The sequence below is a fragment of the Hakea prostrata genome, chromosome 2, assembly GCF_041222555.1.
Source record: "Hakea prostrata isolate BN-2017 chromosome 2, UWA_Hpros_2, whole genome shotgun sequence".
NCBI classification, from domain to species: Eukaryota; Viridiplantae; Streptophyta; class Magnoliopsida; order Proteales; family Proteaceae; genus Hakea; species Hakea prostrata.
In genome coordinates, this window is record NC_142601.1 from 31,129,198 (window position 1) to 31,147,633 (window position 18,436).

Genomic DNA, 18,436 nt, shown 5'->3' on the forward strand with positions numbered 1-18,436 from the left:
TGGCTAGGATGTCCTGTTATGTCAGACCCTAATCAGAGGGGTATTGAGACCGAACGACCCGTGGTAGCAATGGGGATTCATGGGCGCTCAAGACCGGTAACCAACCCGTGAGAGGACAGGAATCACATTGTGGGGGCCATTTATTGGTAGGATTGCATATGGTTAGACTTGGGCTCACGGGCGCATAAGACCGGTAACCAACCCGTGAGAGGACGTGAGAGCTTCCCGTTTACCATATGTGGATGATCAATAGGGTTGATGAGTCCGTAGTCAGGGACTATGAGGACTCTAGTGTGAAGGATACCGGAAAGGATCGTCAGGGACGAGGAATGGACGTATCTGGATCTGACTTGATGTAACTAAGTAGAAGACTTGCATTTGGCTAGGTTTTACCCACGACATGCGCCGGTACTTAGACCAATGGTGATGTGAGAGAGTGGTGACTTAACCCCCAGCCATGGAATGTCCCGAGGGATGCCGGACCCATTACCAACTGATGATGAGTGATTGAGACCTTCCTAAAGAAGTACGGTGCTATGACTTAAAGCATGTCTGCCAATAGAGACCAGCATATATAGAGTTAGATTCATTCATTCATTGCTTGTCTCATATCATATTGCATTTATGTTTGTTCTGAAATCTTGCCATTTATGTTATTATGGATTTAACTGCCTTACTGAGTTTCCTTGAAACTCATTCATTTATTGTACAATGTTTGTTAGACTATCCCTGCAGTACTGAGTACTATGACGGTTCCTATGAAGAAGCACAAGGCGAAGAGGCATATCTCCAGGAAGGTGATTGCGGTTACCACAATTACACTGAAGATCCCGCGAGTGGTTATGCTCCGTACGATGCTTAGTCCGACCATTGAGTGGAAGCGTCCTTGTGCCATTTATGAGATTTACACTTATAAGGATGTTGTCTATAAAGTGGAGAACAATTTAGTTACCCATTGTACTTGCTACTGGGATTAGATTTTGTCTAGTTTATTATCTTTTAGAGCTACTTTTCCGCTGGTTGTAGAGTGAGATTTTTGCCTCACTTTAATTATCTTGACACTTTGATTATATCTAGTATTCTTATTTATTTATGTTTCATTCTTTCCTTATTGGATCTATGGTTTATCTTCCGCACTTTTATTATGATTGTTCATGATTATGTTATTGTTTATGTGGGAGGTTGATTACTCGATACCTGATCTTCAGGCTGTGGATCACACTCTCAGGTATGCCAGATAGGGTACCGGCTGGGAAGATGTGACAAAATCAACCTCTTCTCGACTCTCAAGATCAATGAGCAATGGCTTAGGAATTGAGAAAGATGAATAATATTCCTTCCCACTACGTGTCACAATAGAAACCGCTTGGACTTGCTCTTTCCCAAACCCAATTTGAGTATTAGGGTTACCTATTGTCTGACTAGGTAACTGACCAACCACCCTCCTACTAATGGCACCAACTAGTTGACCAAGTTGGGTTTCTGATTTGTTAATGGACAGAGAATGAGAATGTAACAATTGACTGTTTTGCTCTAGTCCATTAAGCATCTTTAGTACCTTATCCTCAAATGATGAATTATGTGAAGGTTGGTGAGCTGACGGTTGCTGATGATCACATTATATGTGAAATCTTAGGGCATAAAGCATGCATTTTACACTCTTAGAGTGGAGCTACCTTGGGTTTTATGTTGTTTTTGCAGATTTTAGGACTTTTCAAGATTTAAACAAACATTTTGAGTTTTGGGTTGAAACATGCATTTTACACGTAAAGAGATCCGTTCAAATTCTCTAAGTGCGAAAATGGGCTTGATCTAGAGCATGATGGGCTAGAGATGTGATTATGGATCAACTCCAAAATATTTTAGAAATAAAGAAGAACATGAAGAAAAACAGTCCTTGCATGCTTCAATATTTTATTTCCTATTTGGGAATTGATCAAAGAAATAAAAAGAGGAAAAAGAATCATATTTAGAGAAGGAAGAGTGAAAATTCCGTTTTTTAGTGTCTTTGTCCAGTTTCAATCAAGCCCTTCATCGAATGGTCATTCAGTGTCCGATCGAGCTGATATTTGGAGGTGAGCTTCATGACTTCTTGATCCTCATATTCAACAGTGGAATTGTGCATTTGATCTCTCTAAGTCAGTCCGATTTGTACGCAAAAACCCTCTTTGGTTGAGTCAAATATGAACTCTGAGTTTGATTCAAACTTCATCAAGAATCATATCCATGTAAACTCTATAAAAGGAAAGCATACTTCAGAATGGGAGAACATTTTTAGAGGTTAGGAGAAGCACACTTTCTTTTCTCTTTAGTTTATTAAGGCTTTCTCTAGTTTTCTTTGATTGCTATTGTGAGATTCTAATTTCTAGATTGAATGTTTAGGTTTAATTTTTCTATGTAATGCAACTTCAATTTCAATTTCAAGTTCAAGTTCAAGTTTCAAGTTTCAAGTTTGAGAATTTGTTTTTCTCTAGGTCTAGCAATTGCAGATCTAGATCATTCTAAATTTGGTTGTTAGGGTTGGTTGAGATTCAAATCGTTCGTTTGAGTTTTTTTTATGATCCGAGATTCAAAGATGCAAGTAAGTAACCTTCACCAATAATCTTCTCTCCCTCCCCCTCCATTCCCGCTTCTATCTACCCCCTCCATATTCTTAACTCTGGATTTATTTTTCAGCATTTATTTATTGTTTTCCCTTCCTCTTGGGTCCTTGATCAAAGATGCCTACAATCGTGCCTCTCTTTGGTTAAGGTTTCCCTTTTCCTTTATTGCTTTGCTATTTACTTTATGAGATTTATTTTTCAGCATTTATTTATTTTTCTCCTTTTCCCCTGGGTCCTTGATCAAAGATGCCTACAATCATGCCTCTCTTTAGTTAAGGTTTCCCTTTCCCTTTTATTGCTTTATTATTTACTTTCTGCATTTTTTTTCTCCGTTCCCCCGATCGGTAGACTATAAGCTACGGCAAAGGGTCCACGGTCAAAGTCATCCTAATTTGTTTTTCTTCATTCCCCCAATCGTAGTCTTTTAATTGACTAAGTATTGGAAATTAAATCAAATATATATTGATAAATGCATGCTTATCAAGTTGAAGATCCTAGAGTCAATTAGGCTCTTGAATTTCGTCCTTGAAATCACCAATAATGCTCCAGAAAGTTTGCCGCCAAGCATATATTGGTAACCTGGTGCAGCTACCTTCGCCATAAATTGATTGCACTTCCTCATCCTTACCCATCTCCTAATCACCTTGTGACGAAGCTCATTAGGAAGGTCTTCAAAGGAGGTCGATATCCTTTGGTCGATCAAATGGGTCAGTCAAGCAACTTCTTATTAGAAGCTAGAAGCTTCTGGAGCAAACCAGAAATCTCTTCCTCCTTGTAGGAAAGGGTCTTCTCCTTCCTGACCAGGGAACCTTGGACTTCCTCCATTTGTGTTTGGAGAGAGTCTTTGGTTAGTTTGACAGCTTCGTTCTAGCCCTTCAAGACTAAAACCTCTGTGACCAATTTGGCTTCCCGAGCAACCCGTGCGTCCTTGCTCAAACACAAACTAGATAGCTCCACCTTCTGATCCTTAATACACTATTCTAGCTGTCGGATAAAGAAAAGATCCTCCTGAGCAGCATACATACTCTCACCCAGTGATTGAATAAGGGCACATGCCATCCTATAAGGAGGGAATCAACCATTAGAGGAATAATACAAAAAACTTAAACAAGTACAAAGTTGCTTGAACACACTTCAAAGTTATGTTGTGAGTTTGGAGACGACCCATTCCATGAAGATACCGTTGGTCAGTAGGCAAAAGAACGACGACCATCCAATTATTTTCAATTCTTGAGCCATCCTAATCGTTGAATATGGATGAATCGTTGTTTATTGACCAATTTTGGCGAAGAATAGACCCCTTGGAGATAAAGGCCCTTTGGAGAAGATGGTGTGGTTGGAAAGGCTGCACCAGTAGTAGCTGCATTGCTGGGGGCTCATCTTCTGGTTGCTCACTAGTGAGGGGCCTGCTCAAATTGCTCTAACTCCCCACCTTTTTACTCATCCAAGAGGAAGATTAGATGAGGATCTTCCTCTCTCACAAGAAGAGCTTGTTTCCCCTAGGGAGCAAAAGCATGAGAACCACGACTTTGGTCAAGTTTGGTTGGATGTCGTGCTTTTAAGTCCTCAAGATCATTCTAAACGGTGGTTGCCTCAAATTCCTCTTCTCCAAGAAACACTGCACTCACAACAACTGAACATAAAAGGTTAAGAAAATCCATAAGGAAGAAAAATCCTATCTACCACAAGATGATGGAGGCTCACCATTAAGAAACCCCCAAAAATGTAGAATGCTTGGGTTCCAAATAGTATCCATTTATTGCTTGAATTCTGGACATCAGTAGGGACCTGTAGAATTTGGTCCTTGGCCACCTACTCGGGTTCGTTCAGATCTAGAGGCCGCTCATCCGGCAATAGGGTGAGGAGCCAACTTTTTTTTTTTTAACATTATTCCGGTCAAGAGTTCACATTCGTGATTCGACCCCTCCAAGGGACCTCTAGACCATGTAATTGGGAAAAAAGGAATGGACAGTGGCTAGACAAAAACATACCTAAGTCTCCACCCTTTGATGTTGGTCGGTAGGGTTCCTTCTCAAACAAAGTTACCATCCCAGCCCGACTGAGAAGAGGTTCGTTTAGAAACATAGAACCAACGGTCCTATCCTTGTTTCTTGGCCATGAAAAATTGTAAGAATAAGCAAAGGGTGGGGTGATGCTGACCACCTCCTATTCGCAAAAGCCCCATAAACAAATAATGTTTTGCCAACTATTTGACGCCAACATGCGCAGAAACACCCCAAAGTGGATAAGGATTTCTATGAAAATAGGGTGAACGAGAAGCCTAAATCTACTTTTGAAAGATTCCTCATATACAAAAAATTCACCTTGAGGGGGTCGATGTGCATGTTCATGCTCAAAAGGAACACACAGAATGTACTCATCCAAAATAGCGTAACGAGCTCGAAGAAGTTCTAGATCCTCCTTGGTCATTTCATAAGGGTATAATTTGGGGCCAGAGGTACTAGGATCATAGTTGATGTGCTCGGGGTTGCATGGTTTTCTTGGCTCACCGTTGAGCTCTTCGAGAGAAAGGGTATCAATCCATTTCTTTCTTTTTGCCTTAAAATGAGCTCGCATGCTAAGGGATTTTTCTGCCTAGCTATCAACCACATGTGGTTGGGAACCTTGGAGCTGGTCAGGCTCTCTAGAAATATTTCTGCGATAATCTTAACCAAGGGAAGAAGAGGAGGGCTCAACTTTTCGAGTATCCTCACTTGAGTGACCTAGGGCATCATTCTCTTCACTTGTTCTATCACTTCTAGTCGCAGAGTCAGAGGGTCAGCACGTCTAGAAAACCTACAAGGCTTCGAAGCAACGGACTTGACTCTGAAAGTTTTTGGGCTTAGGTTATCTTATGAATGGAAATCAAAGGGATTTCTAAGAAAAGGAGAAACACATCACCGTAGCAAGGATAATCGCAAAATAGAAAGAATTTTTTTTATTACCACAAGAGGTCTAATGGAAAAAATAATGAAATGAAAGGGTAATAAAAGCAGCACTTACTGTTTTCATCTCTAACTCTCTAAGGATGGTGATAAAGCTTGAAAGATGAACGGCTAAGGCAAGGATCCACATATTTTTCTTCTCTATCGCCTCTGTAACTTGCGCAAATAAAGAAGAAGAAGTAAAAGGAAAAGAAAGCACAAATGTATTTTATAACCTTGTCAAATCTGTATCCAAAGTCTCACAAGGGCTCCATGTGGATGATACAGACGAAGCGTCAATTTTTTATTATTAAGCTGTGTTTTGCACGCTTTAGATGCATCGTACATATACGGCTGACCAAGGAAAGAAATTTAGGGAATTTCGCCAGTTTCGCCCCCTGGCGAAACGAAACCAGGGGCGAAACCGATATTTACCAGATATCGCCGAGAAATCGGCGATATCTGGCGATATATCGCGATATTTCGCGATATTTTGGAAAAAATTATATTTTTAAATTTTTTTGTGTGTGAATTTTATACTATTTCTTGCACTTTTTAGGCGATTTCTCTCGCGATTATATCTCAATTATATCTCAATCTTACCAATTTTATCACAATGATTCAAAACTCAAAAGTTAATGTGCTAAATGTAATTAGGAGGAGAATCTACATAGAATAACTTATAAATAGAAAAACTTTTTATAGCAAAATCTTGAAGATTAATGAGCAATTTTACCAACTATATTCTAGTGATCTAATCCTCAAAAGTCAACATGCCAAATATGGTTAGGGAAGAGTATATACATGAAATAATTTATGGAAACAATTTAAATTATGAAGAGATTTTGTAATAGAATCGTCTGTTAATCATTCCAACTATGTCCTAATGATTTAGGCCTTAGAAGGTAACACGTTAAATGTGACTAGGCAGGAGGTTTAAATGGAAATATTTATTAAGAAATAATTAAATTATCAAAGTCAACATGCCAAATGTGATTAGGGAAGAGTATATACATGAAATAATTTATGGAAACAATTTAAATTATTCATGAATCTTATAAAAGAATCTTCAGAGTGATTTGATAATCGTTCCAATTATGTCCTAATGATGTAGGCCTCAGAAGGTAACATATTAAATGTGGCTAGGTAAGAGAATTAAAATAGAATAATTTTTAGGAAATAATTCAAATTTACCACATATTTGCATTAGATTAGGATAGACATCAAATTTACCAAAATTATTAAATAAAAATATCCAAAAAATAAGGAGGCGAAATTTTATATATGGGGGGCGAAATATCGCCGAGATCTCGGCGATATTTCTCCAGTTCGCCCGGTTCGCCGGGTAGCGAACCGGGCGAACTTCCCGAACTTTCGTTCCCTGCGGCTGACAATCATTATTTTCATAATGTTCCATTGGCCATCGTGATGCCAATTAGATGGCTTAGAGTAATTACATATGATAGATGGAAATCAATAAAGTTTCATTTGAAAAAGCATTATGACGCCGCTGACAATCATGCCATGTGGCACCAACAACGCAAAACCTAGAAAACTTGGGGTTTTGCTTCAGCGCTGAGCTGCGAACAGCCCAGATGAAGCCACGTGATCATATTTAATGTGAGCCGTTGATCTTTAACATGTGAGCTTAAAACAGTTTTAAGTGAAGTAATTGGTTCGGCTCATGCAGTTCAGCTAAGCCCGTTTCAAACCAAAACGGTTCACATCCTCAGAACCGAAGCATTCAAACGTATTGTTTCCCTCTTCTCCTTCATTTGCTAACCTAAACACAAAATTGGAGAGAGAGAGTCAGAGATTTCTGAGATTTGGTTTCTCCGACGACGACGACGAGTTAGGGCTCCTAAAATCTGCAGCGTGAAGAGAGAGAGAGCTGCGTCTTCTGCGAACGAGTCTGCGTGAAAGAGAGAGGTCAAAATCGAGGGAAAAAACAGGGTTTTCTTCGTTCTCACTCCATCCTGCGATCGCATTTCATTCTTTCTCCGTTTTCTTACTCCCAACTACATCGCAAGCAAGGCCACTGAAGCAAAACCCGCAAAATCGAGGGGAAAATAGGGCTTTTCTTCATTCATCTTCTTCATTCCAGCTTGTGAACGAGAGAAAGAGAGAGAGAGAGCTTGCACACTGCACTGAGGGTTCGTTTCTTCTTCTTCATTCCAGCTTGCCAACGAGAGAAAGAGAGAGAGAGAGTCAAAGATTTCTGAGATTTGGTTTCTCCGACGACAGACGACGAGTTAGGGCTCCTAAAATCTGTAGCGTGAAGAGAGAGAGAGAGATGCGTCTTCTGCGAACAAGTCTGCGTGAAAGAGAGAGGTCAAAATCGAGGGAAAAAACAGGGTTTTCTTCGTTCTCACTCCATCCTGCGAACGCATTTCATTCTTTCTCCGTTTTCTCACTCCCAACTACATCGCAAGCAAGGCCACTGTTACAGCCATTTTCAGGTCGACCATCACAGCTCTACAGGTCTATTTTTACTCCTTAAATCTGTATTATTTTTCCTTATAACCACGTCTTATGATTCCTGCCTCCTCTCTACTGATACAACCCTTGTAAATATATAGCCTTTGTATGGTGTGGGTAAAGCCGATTGCTGTTGGAAATATGGGTCATGCTTTGTCTGTTCTTCAGAAAAGGAGGATGGATTGTCTTGTTTTATATTGAATAATTTGAACTCCCAGTCTCGAATTGCATTATTCTTTTGTTGCTGCAGCTATTGTCTCAGGGGGAAAGGGTACATCACAAGATAAAATTAAGACCATTAGGGAAGCTGGGGTGACCGTTGTGGAGTCGCCAGCAAAGATTGGTGCTGCCATGCTTGATGTCTTCAAACAACGGGGTCTTGTGTGTTAGTTTAGACAAGAGCAATGTCTTCAAACAGCTGACTTTTGTTACCTTATTTTACATAAATCATTCATGCTATGAGTGTAAACAATGTTTTGTAAGTCCATTACTCTTTTCACCTGAAGGCCAAAAGCTATTTTCACCTGCATGATGACACCTAAGGTTTGGTAGTCAAAAATGGATCTCATTTTTCACTTAATCATCATGTTCTCCTTTATGTTAATCATTGTGTAGAACACATCAGAATCAGAAAGTAAGAGTTGCTTTACTAGAAAGCATCATCTCCACAACATTGACAAGTGCAAGTCCGACGGGTGATCTCGAGCTCATGCGGGTGATCGAGCCCATGCAGGTGATCTGAGCTCATTTCCAGAATTGTGTCTCTGGTTTTGTTTAAGTAAGAGAGGGAAACAATTATGGAGTATATACAAGAGAACTGTGGAAAATTAAATTGGTGCATTAAGGGTAAACCAATAAACTTCAAATCTTGGTTTGTAAATAGACAAACATTTTAGGACACTAAAAAGACATCAAATTGGAGCATTTTTGTGGGATGGAGGGAATATGTATGAGGGATGTGCCGAATTTCTGTCATATCCATGTCAAGGTGGAGAATAATATCTGTTTAAACCTTGCTGAGCTGTTTTTTTTAAGGGCAGGGGGGGAGGGAGGATGGACTGGTTGTGTAACTACCATAGAAGAAACAACTAGTGTTTGAGAGGTAGAAATACGGATTCCACTGGATGTTGGACTGAAATAAGAAACTATGGTTGACAATGTGACATCATGTTTTAAAGGGTTAAGGGCCAAAGCAGTTGGTCTATTTAGTGTTACCCTGCAAACAGTAGCTATTTCAAAAATTGGATGAGAAGGAACTTGCATATTGCTCCTCATAATGTGTTAGACTGTGACATCTCACTTGAGTTTCATACTTTGGATTGTTGTTTAACTAATATGTTTTGTGATCTATGCAGCAAATACTAAATCCACGATGGCTCCAAAAGCAGCGATGAGGGGAAAAAAAACGAAGGCACAACAAGGAAAGCAACCAGTAGTGGATGAATGGTTTGTGCAGCTGGGGGCTAAAGAAAGGTTTGAGACCCTAAAGAAGCAAACAATAGTTGAAGGAAGGGAGGTAGAAAAAAAATCCTGTCAAGCTGTAGGTATATGTGATATGTTTAAAGGGTTAGGTTGGGAGAACATGTTGTATTTAAAAGCCAAGTGTTATCCTGAACTAGTTAGGATTTTTTATGCAAATTTGCATTTCACTGGGGAAGAAGAAGACTTGAAAGCCATCTCCTATGTTAAAGGGACCGCATTGACCTAGGTATTGATAACCTAGCTTCCATTCTTGAAATTTCAAATGAGGGTTGTTGTCTTTTTTGGGAACCTAGAAAGAAATTTATGCACTTGGTTAATGTTGATACCATGTATAGTGATATTATGGTAAATTATACGAGTGACACCAGCATCACCCGCATCAAGGAAAAACAGTTGAAACCTATTCCCCACATGTTGAGCCACATCATCCAACACAACATCGTCCCCCGTAAGGGTCATCGTGACTCCATAAATTCTTTTCAAGCCTATGTGACCCATTGTGTTCATAGTTTGAAGCATATAAACCTGCCCTTCATCATTCTTCGGATGATGCAATGTGCTTTAGTGACACACAACCGTGGTCTACCCTATGGTAGAGTCCTAAGTTACATATTTAAGGTATTTGGAGTTGATGTTATGGGGGAGGAACTTTCTAAGGAGAAAGAAGTTATAATTCGTTGTACAAAATTTTCTTGTGGAGAGGTGGCAGATTTTCAAAACCCTCCTCCAGATGTAGGAGCACATCCTCCAGCAAATGAGGAGTCACACTTCACACATGATCAATTGTTGGCTTTTCAACAGCATATGGATGGAAGATATGCACAATTGGAGAAACATGTTCTTTATATGCGTCATCAGCAGGACCGAATGGCTCGTCAGCAGGACCGAATGGCTCATCAGCTGGACCAAATGGCTCATCACTTGCAGATTCCGGTGCCCACAAGATCTCCATCAAGATCTCCTTCAAATTCTACATCAGATTCTAAGAAGGAAAACACAAAGTGTTGAGTGCAATACTGGTTCATATTGATACAGTAAGTAGTGTTTAAATGCTTTGCTTTTAATCTCTTATATTGATATGTTTGCTTTAGAACTTTGTCATGTTGTCATTTATATGAAGATAAATATAGTGAAAATCTGTTAGGTTACTGTTCAAGTGGAATAGATGGTAGGGAAGTGGTTTTCTTTTTGAGAATATTTTGTCTCTGAAAATGTAGTAAGAAGAAGAGGATGCTAAAATAAATACATAGGATAAAATGGAGAGTGCTCATGCTTACAGAACCCAGAATGTTGTTTGTAGCTTACCTAGTAAGATTTAATTTCAATGAATTACACGTCTTGCTAGTTAGGTCCGAGAAGAAGGAAGATTCTGGTCACTCTATACAGATATGCACAAGCAGTTGGTCTCATTAATTCATGGCGATTTGTTCCTCTAGGCAAGCCAATTTGATAATCAAACAGAGAGGGAGGGAGAGAGAGAGAGGTTTTGAGTAGGTAAGCTGTTTGTAAGCTGTAATTACTAATCTATCTAGATTTTGAGTAGGTGATGACTTGGGGTCGATTGATTGGAAAACAAACAGAATTAGATTGTCAGGTTTTTGGGGCTGTGTAGTTCAATTATTTAATTTATACATATATGTTCAATGTGAAATATGGGTGAATCTTCCCTATCACTAGTAATAAAGTTCTTGCAATCTTGCATTGGAAGTTTGAACAGCTTGAGGAGACTTGTTTAGTTACTAGTTCAAAGCCTGAGAAATAATTATATCTGTTGAATTTACTTCTAAATTGATGAGTTAATATATATATTGTACAATGCAGGAAAGGAGGAAGACTAGAGATATCTGGGAGCCAATTATCAAACCATGTTTCAATGCTCTGCTGTTACTTTTTGTCAAAGGTTAAGTGATGGAATATGTTTCCCTGGTAGAGGAGAAAGGTTGCATCAGGATACGTGCGGCAAAAGGAAGCAAGAAGAGGTGTTGGGAATCTATGTTGAGGAACCAGCTCCATGAAGTTGAGAATCTATGTTGAGGAACCAGCTCCATGAAGTTGTTTGTAGTTCAAATTTTGGAAAGAAGATGTCAGCTTCATGACTAGTGTTTAGGGCATGGTATTTATTAAATGCTTAGTTTTATTTTTTGTATTCCAGGTGAGAAGTTGATTTTTTTTTTTGTAGTTTGCTCCTGCATCTTTTACCCACGAGATTCAGTATTGGCTGTGAAAGGTGAATTTAAATTGAGTCATGCTTTGTATCGCTATCTGAATTTAGGTTGTATATTATCTGGTGATTTAAGTTTAATAGAAATGCCTTTATTCAGGGGGGGAAAAAAAAAAAACCTCATTATTTTGATCTTGCTGTTCTGCTCACTATTTGTTAACTATGATACTGTGATCTTTGTGATACCGTGGTGGTCTTGTGGTGCAACTTAAGTTTTTCTATCGGAGTATAATCCATTAATTTGGATCTCCAAAACTTGCCACATGAGTTATTCAAAGTAAAATGAAATAAGTTTATTCCTAATAATAGCTCATTTAAATTGAAACCACATTAACTTTTATGTTACATGGGGAAAAACCAACCCTAATTTTGTACGCAATAGACTTCTTACCAAACAAAATTGGCCTCTAAACCTATGCTTGGGATGGCATCATATAGCTAGCTTTTAATCTCGATGTTTCTCATCTTTTAATTTTAGAGTGAATATACTTTGTGCTAAAGTATAGACAATGACAAGTGCCTCTCTTTTTCTCTTCATCACCAATTCTCATCCTTCAAAACTTGGTTTCTTTGAAAAAACAAACAACCCAGATTGTTAAATATAAAGGATATATGCCCATTTTAGTGAAACGCACCATGCCTTTTTAATTATAGAGGATATATGCCCATTTAAGTGAAACGGCATGGTGCCGTTTCACACCCACGCGAAACGGCACCACGCCTTTTCGTCACTGTGATGAAAAGGCATGGTGCCCTTTTGCAGGCATTGGAAATGGCACCATGCCTTTTTAATTTAAATAATATATGCCCATGTAAAACGGCATGGTGCCGTTTCACACCCACGCGAAATGGCACCACGCCTTTTCGTCACTGTGATGAAAAGGCATGGTGCCCTTTTGCAGGCGTTGGAAACGGCACCATGCCTTTTTAATTTAAAGAATATATGCCCATGTGAAACGGCATGGTGCCGTTTCACACCCCCGCGAAACGGCACCACGCCTTTTCGTCACTGTGATGAAAAGGCATGGTGCTCTTTTGCAGGCGTTGGAAACGGCACTATGCCTTTTTAATTTAAAGAATATATGCCCATGTGAAACGGCATGGTGCCGTTTCAAACCCCTGCGAAACGGCACCACGCCTTTTCGTCACTGTGATGAAAAGGCATGGTGCCCTTTTGCAGGCGTTGGAAACGGCACCATGCCTTTTAAATTTTAATCCATATGCATTTTAGTGAAACGGCATGGTGCCGTTTCACACCCCCGCGAAACGGCACCATGCCTTTTTGTCATTGTGATGAAAAGGCATGGTGCCCTTTTGCGGGCGTTGCAAACGGCACCATGCCTTTTTAAATTTTAAAAGGATATATGTCCATTTTAGTGAAACGGCATGGTGCCATTTCATTGGTGTTACGCAATATGCACGTTATCATGATCATGAGTGCTCTACCACAGCATTCAAGCCATGTCCATTACAACAACACAACCCCACAAACCATTTCTTAATCAACACCGAATTTGGAGTTGAAGGTAAAAAATTGACAACTTCTATTTCACCCATGACAAAGACATCGTCATTATAGAATTCCAACTGTCAGTTGAAGCCTTTCAACCTTGCAAGGATAATGAAGCGTCCAGTAGGAGGTAAGAAAAGGCGTGGTGTCGTTTACCTTCCAACTGTCCATGGAAGCCTTTACTCTTCTTTTTTTTTTCCCCTCACCCTTCATCACAACCACCACAGCAACAACCAAACCTGCATCCTGTCCCAAACCTTCCCATCCCTACAACCCCAACCCTGTCCTCTCTATTCTACAACCACCACATTACACTGCAACTCCTGTAACCAGCCCCATCTAAAACCCACACTAACAAGAAAACAATAGAAATTCCATTAATAATTTCTTAATTCAAGCACAACTAGTGAAGCCTACTTATACGCTTATAGCTTGGCTAAGCTTCACAAAATAAGACATCTCAAAAGTTGATCACTATAGCTCGAACCTGGCATTAATCCCTGGTTATGTGTCATCTACCAAAACAATATCATCAACAAAATGCATAAAACAAGGAATTGGCCATAGATCCAAAATGGGTACCTAGCATGAACCTGAAGAATGACCTTACCAACAAAATATCATTCTCAAATTTGCTTCAATCAAGTTACAAAATACATGTCCAGAATTTGGATGAACAATTTGTAGTTCTATTTCCTCAAATCATAATATTACATTTCCAACATACCAAATGGTTACAAACAGAGCCATTTGAAATGGTTACAAATAGAGCCATACGAAATGGTTACAAACAGAATTTGTATGAACAATTTGTAATTCTAGACTGCTTCTTGTGCACATACTTCACTGCTGCGATTTTAGAAATGCGTTCACGGCAGTTCACTTGCGGTGCACCAACATTAGCTTCAACCTATGTGCCAATCAAAGATAAACTTGTGAGAATATCACACTTCGCAGTACTACTACTATGCTTCATGTTTTTCAATACAAAAGTCTGGAATCATACAACTAAACTAGGGTACAAAGTTGAAGCATAAAAATGACAAAAAGAAAATATGCTTTACAAAACAATGGAATGTAGCATTGTTGGAAAGAACATACCAGAGGATTTTGAGGTTTCAGGTCCCTGTGGCAACTTCAAGGAACAATGTGCATATAACTCAGGCCCCTAAATAACATACAAATCTAAAAGAGTTAGATATATAAGCCTCACAAGGGAAGTTGGGCGGTATGTTATATGTAAGCCTCACTAAGAAACAAAACCGAGATATGACTGGGAACACCACTCCAGTCAGCTAGGCTAAAAAGAATCGCAAACATACTCCACTAAAAAAGAAAATAAACCAAATGGCAAAGGAAACCCGTTCCCGCCGGGTATGTAAACTCTTAAGGAAACTTAATTTATTAATGTAAACTAGGAAACCATATAACAAAGAGTGTATATAAATGTTTACCTGAGTAGAACCTTGAGATGGATACAGTTGATCACCTATGCCAGACACTGTTGAACCCTGTGAGGTACCTATTTGCTGTATAATCCAACAACACATATAAACAACATTATGGTAATTTAAAAGAAAAAAATATTTTTTAACAATAATTTTAAATGAATTTTTGTATATATATTATACCTGTAACTGTGACAAGAAACTAGACTGTGGCATATCTTCATATCCACCATGCAAACCCAATGTGGTCATTGAAGATGGTATTCCGGATGATGGTACGTCGATGGAGCTCTGTCCTTCCACTGGCTTTTTCATACCATTTTTGTTTCTGCCTTTTTCATACCAGGGCTTCTTTCTCTTTGATCCACCTTTTTGAGATTCTTTCTTTTTAAGCTGTATTTGTGTATATATTTCAGCAGATTTTGTTGAAACATGGTCAACATGGTTTACACCAAATTCATCTTCAAGCTCCTGATGTATCCCATTAGCATGCCTATCGAGTATCTTAAATCCAACCTCTGTACTACAGGCTTCATTAAGAAGTTTCAAATATCTGGGAACCATCATCCTATACCGTTGTAAGTGACTTAGTTTGTCATTTACTTCAATACCTTCCATTTCTCTCCTGTCATTTAGGGACAATATTCTTATCCCCTTCATCCATCTCATCAAAATATATCTTTTAGGAATGGAGTTTATTTGTAAGTAACCTAAGACTTTCAAGGCATGACTACAAAGAATGCCTTCTCTCTCAAATAGTCTACAACTACATGTCATACTCCCCTCAGCTGGATTATGCAACACTTTGTGTTCCTTTCCAATCTTATGTTCACACTCACTTTCTTCCAAGATCACATAGTGATAATTTAAATCACTTACACTCTTGGATTTGATAACATGGCTAAGACTCAACTCATACTCCGTCTTAAACATCTTAAATATATTTGGAGTATATACTCTGAAAGCTTCTTTCAAGACACCTATCTTTGAATGGAAACCCCCAAGTATGGTATTTCGTGTATCAAACTCTTGTTTTAGTTCATTGCCACGTTTTGCATCTACAACATCTTGAAAGTGTTCTATAAATCGTATAAGATCAAAACTGGACTTCAGACATTTTTTCAGATCCGCATTGATGCTTTCAGCAAGTTGTGTGCTCCTCACACCTATTGTGAAAAGTTCATGCATGTAACAACATGCCCATTTTTCTTTCAATTTATATGTCTTATCCAACCAAGAAGTGTCTTGAAGCCGAGGATTTTCTCTCAAATTCTTCCATGCATTTTCAAATTCATCAACTTCAGTGTAATCCCAAATGCATTTTTTCAAACAGTTGCTGAATAATGAGTGTTCATGCATCATATACCAGAGGTGTTTTTTTGCATTTTGCAAAAGATGCCAACAACACAATGCATGATGGGTACTAGGTGAAACCTCTGCTATTGCCCTTGCCATTGCAGCATCCTGATCAGTGAATAGGATCTTCGGCTTCTTCTGACCATTACTTCTAAAGAAAGTCTCAAATAACCACTTAAATGATTCAGCAGTTTCATCATAAAGCAAAGCAGCACCAAAAATAACTGCAGTTCTATGATGGTTGAAGCCTACAAATACACCCAAGGGCCTATATTCCCTATTTGTGCAGAAAGTAGTGTCAAAAACTACCACATCACCGAACAATTCATAATCACACTGCATCCCATAATCAGCCCAGAATATATTTGTTATCTTTTCCTCATTGTCTATCTGTAAACAATACACAAAAGCAGAGTTTATCTCCCGTTGTTTATCTAAATAGAGTATCAAACTCCCAGCCTCCCCAAAAGATAAATCACGTTGCCGTTTGGTATTGAGATAATTCTGTAGATCTTTCTTGGTGAAGCCAACATTTTCATTCCCTCCTGCTTGGAAACCCAATAAATCAAATGTTAATTTGGTCCCCAGTCCAGTTCTCTCAGCTATATCTATCTCAGTAGCTTGGGTAGTAGATATTGCACGCTGAGACCGCATAAAATGTGCAGTATTTGATGTGTGAAGAAGATGGTTGTGTACTTCAATAAAGTCTTTACATTCATACTGTCCATCTGCCTGTAATGATATGCTCATCTTTGCACCACAGCTAGTTCTAGTCTCTGGACGATGTACTGTTCTCACTTTATCTGATTCCTTCCGCTTTCCTTGTTTACTACAAACATAAGTCCTTTGCACAATGACAGTTGGATCTTCTGTGTTCTTATGGCAATAGGCTCTTCTTATACTAAATCCAATATTACGCCCATATTGGTTATAAAAAGTATAGGCTTCTTCTTCTGATGTAAATCTCATGCCAATTTGAGGCTCAGGACAACCAGCCATTGCAATAAATTACCCAATCAGTCACTGAGATACAATTATAAATACCAAATGTGAGGAAACATGTCTAAAATTCAAACATTTTATTACAATTCGGTGTATCTAATAAAATTTCATTCTTCCATCAACAAATAACACAACACAATGAAAATTAAAGGTGCAAAAAAATATATATATTGATGGAATAAATGAAACTGTAAAATGAAAATTATTCATTCAACAAATAATACATTACTACAAGAAGAGCAAAACAAAAAGCATTGAAAACACTAATACATACAAATTTTATGCCTCACAAGAAGAGTAGAACCAAAAGCCCCTTTTCCAAATTCTTCTAGTACTTCGTACTGCTCTATCTTTTGTCAAGTACTTGTTCCTTGATATCTTTAATGATCTAAAAATATAGCATAACGTATTTGAAAATTGAAGTGTAATGAGCTGGAGGAGAGAGGATGAGTGCTTCTTTTTCTGTCCCTTCACTCCTTTCTCCCCTCTGCATATCACTCTTATTGAAGACACTAAAAGCTTCAATCATACCCCCTCCTTAGGCTCTACCACATTCTACTAAATATAAATACCCCACTTAGGGTAAGCTCTCAACTAAATCATATAAATGACAAAGTATAAAATTACATTAAAGACAAACAAAAATGCATGCAAGGCCATTTGCGCTACACAAGGCATCTATGTCAAGCTGCTCTGTCGGACTTGCAGCTGTCAATGGTGTGGAGATGATGCTTTCTAGTAAAGCAACTCTTACTTTCTGATTCTGATGTGTTCTACACAATGATTAACATAAAGGAGAACATGATGATTAAGTGAAAAATGAGATCCATTTTTGACTACCAAACCTTAGGTGTCATCATGCAGGTGAAAATAGCTTTTGGCCTTCAGGTGAAAAGAGTAATGGACTTACAAAACATTGTTTACACTCATAGCATGAATGATTTATGTAAAATAAGGTAACAAAAGTCAGCTGTTTGAAGACATTGCTCTTGTCTAAACTAACACACAAGACCCCGTTGTTTGAAGACATCAAGCATGGCAGCACCAATCTTTGCTGGCGACTCCACAACTGTCACCCCAGCTTCCCTAATGGTCTTAATTTTATCTTGTGATGTACCCTTTCCCCCTGAGACAATAGCTGCAGCAACAAAAGAATAATGCAATTCGAGACTGGGAGTTCAAATTATTCAATATAAAACAAGACAATCCATCCTCCTTTTCTGAAGAACAGACAAAGCATGACCCATATTTCCAACAGCAATCGGCTTTACCCACACCATACAAAGGCTATATATTTACAAGGGTTGTATCAGTAGAGAGGAGGCAGGAATCATAAGACGTGGTTATAAGGAAAAATAATACAGATTTAAGGAGTAAAAATAGACCTGTAGAGCTGTGATGGTCGACCTGAA

At 38.7% G+C, this 18,436-nt stretch overlaps 1 protein-coding gene across 1 annotated transcript; it reads right to left on the reverse strand.

Annotated features, from left to right (window-relative positions):
• Nucleotides 1-14,002: 14,002 nt before the first annotated feature.
• LOC149024216 (protein FAR1-RELATED SEQUENCE 5-like) lies at nucleotides 14,003-17,021 on the reverse strand. Its single transcript, XM_089143432.1, has 3 exons — nucleotides 14,850-17,021; nucleotides 14,673-14,747; nucleotides 14,003-14,128 (listed from the first exon to the last, which is right to left on the reverse strand). The coding sequence occupies exons 1-3, from the start codon at nucleotides 17,019-17,021 to the stop codon at nucleotides 14,003-14,005; spliced, it is 2,373 nt and encodes a 790-aa protein (XP_088999558.1).
• Nucleotides 17,022-18,436: the final 1,415 nt, after the last annotated feature.

Bases quoted from the DNA above. Each gene is read 5' to 3' on its own strand.
- LOC149024216 (XM_089143432.1), bottom strand. From the start codon at position 17,021: ATGGCTGGTTGTCCTGAGCCTCAAATTGGCATGAGATTTACATCAGAA. The intron at 14,748-14,849 runs GTATAATATATA...TGGATTATACAG, and splicing joins GTTTCTTGTCACAGTTACAG to CAAATAGGTACCTCACAGGG. The intron at 14,129-14,672 runs GTAAACATTTAT...ATTGGCACATAG, and splicing joins CATCTCAAGGTTCTACTCAG to GTTGAAGCTAATGTTGGTGC.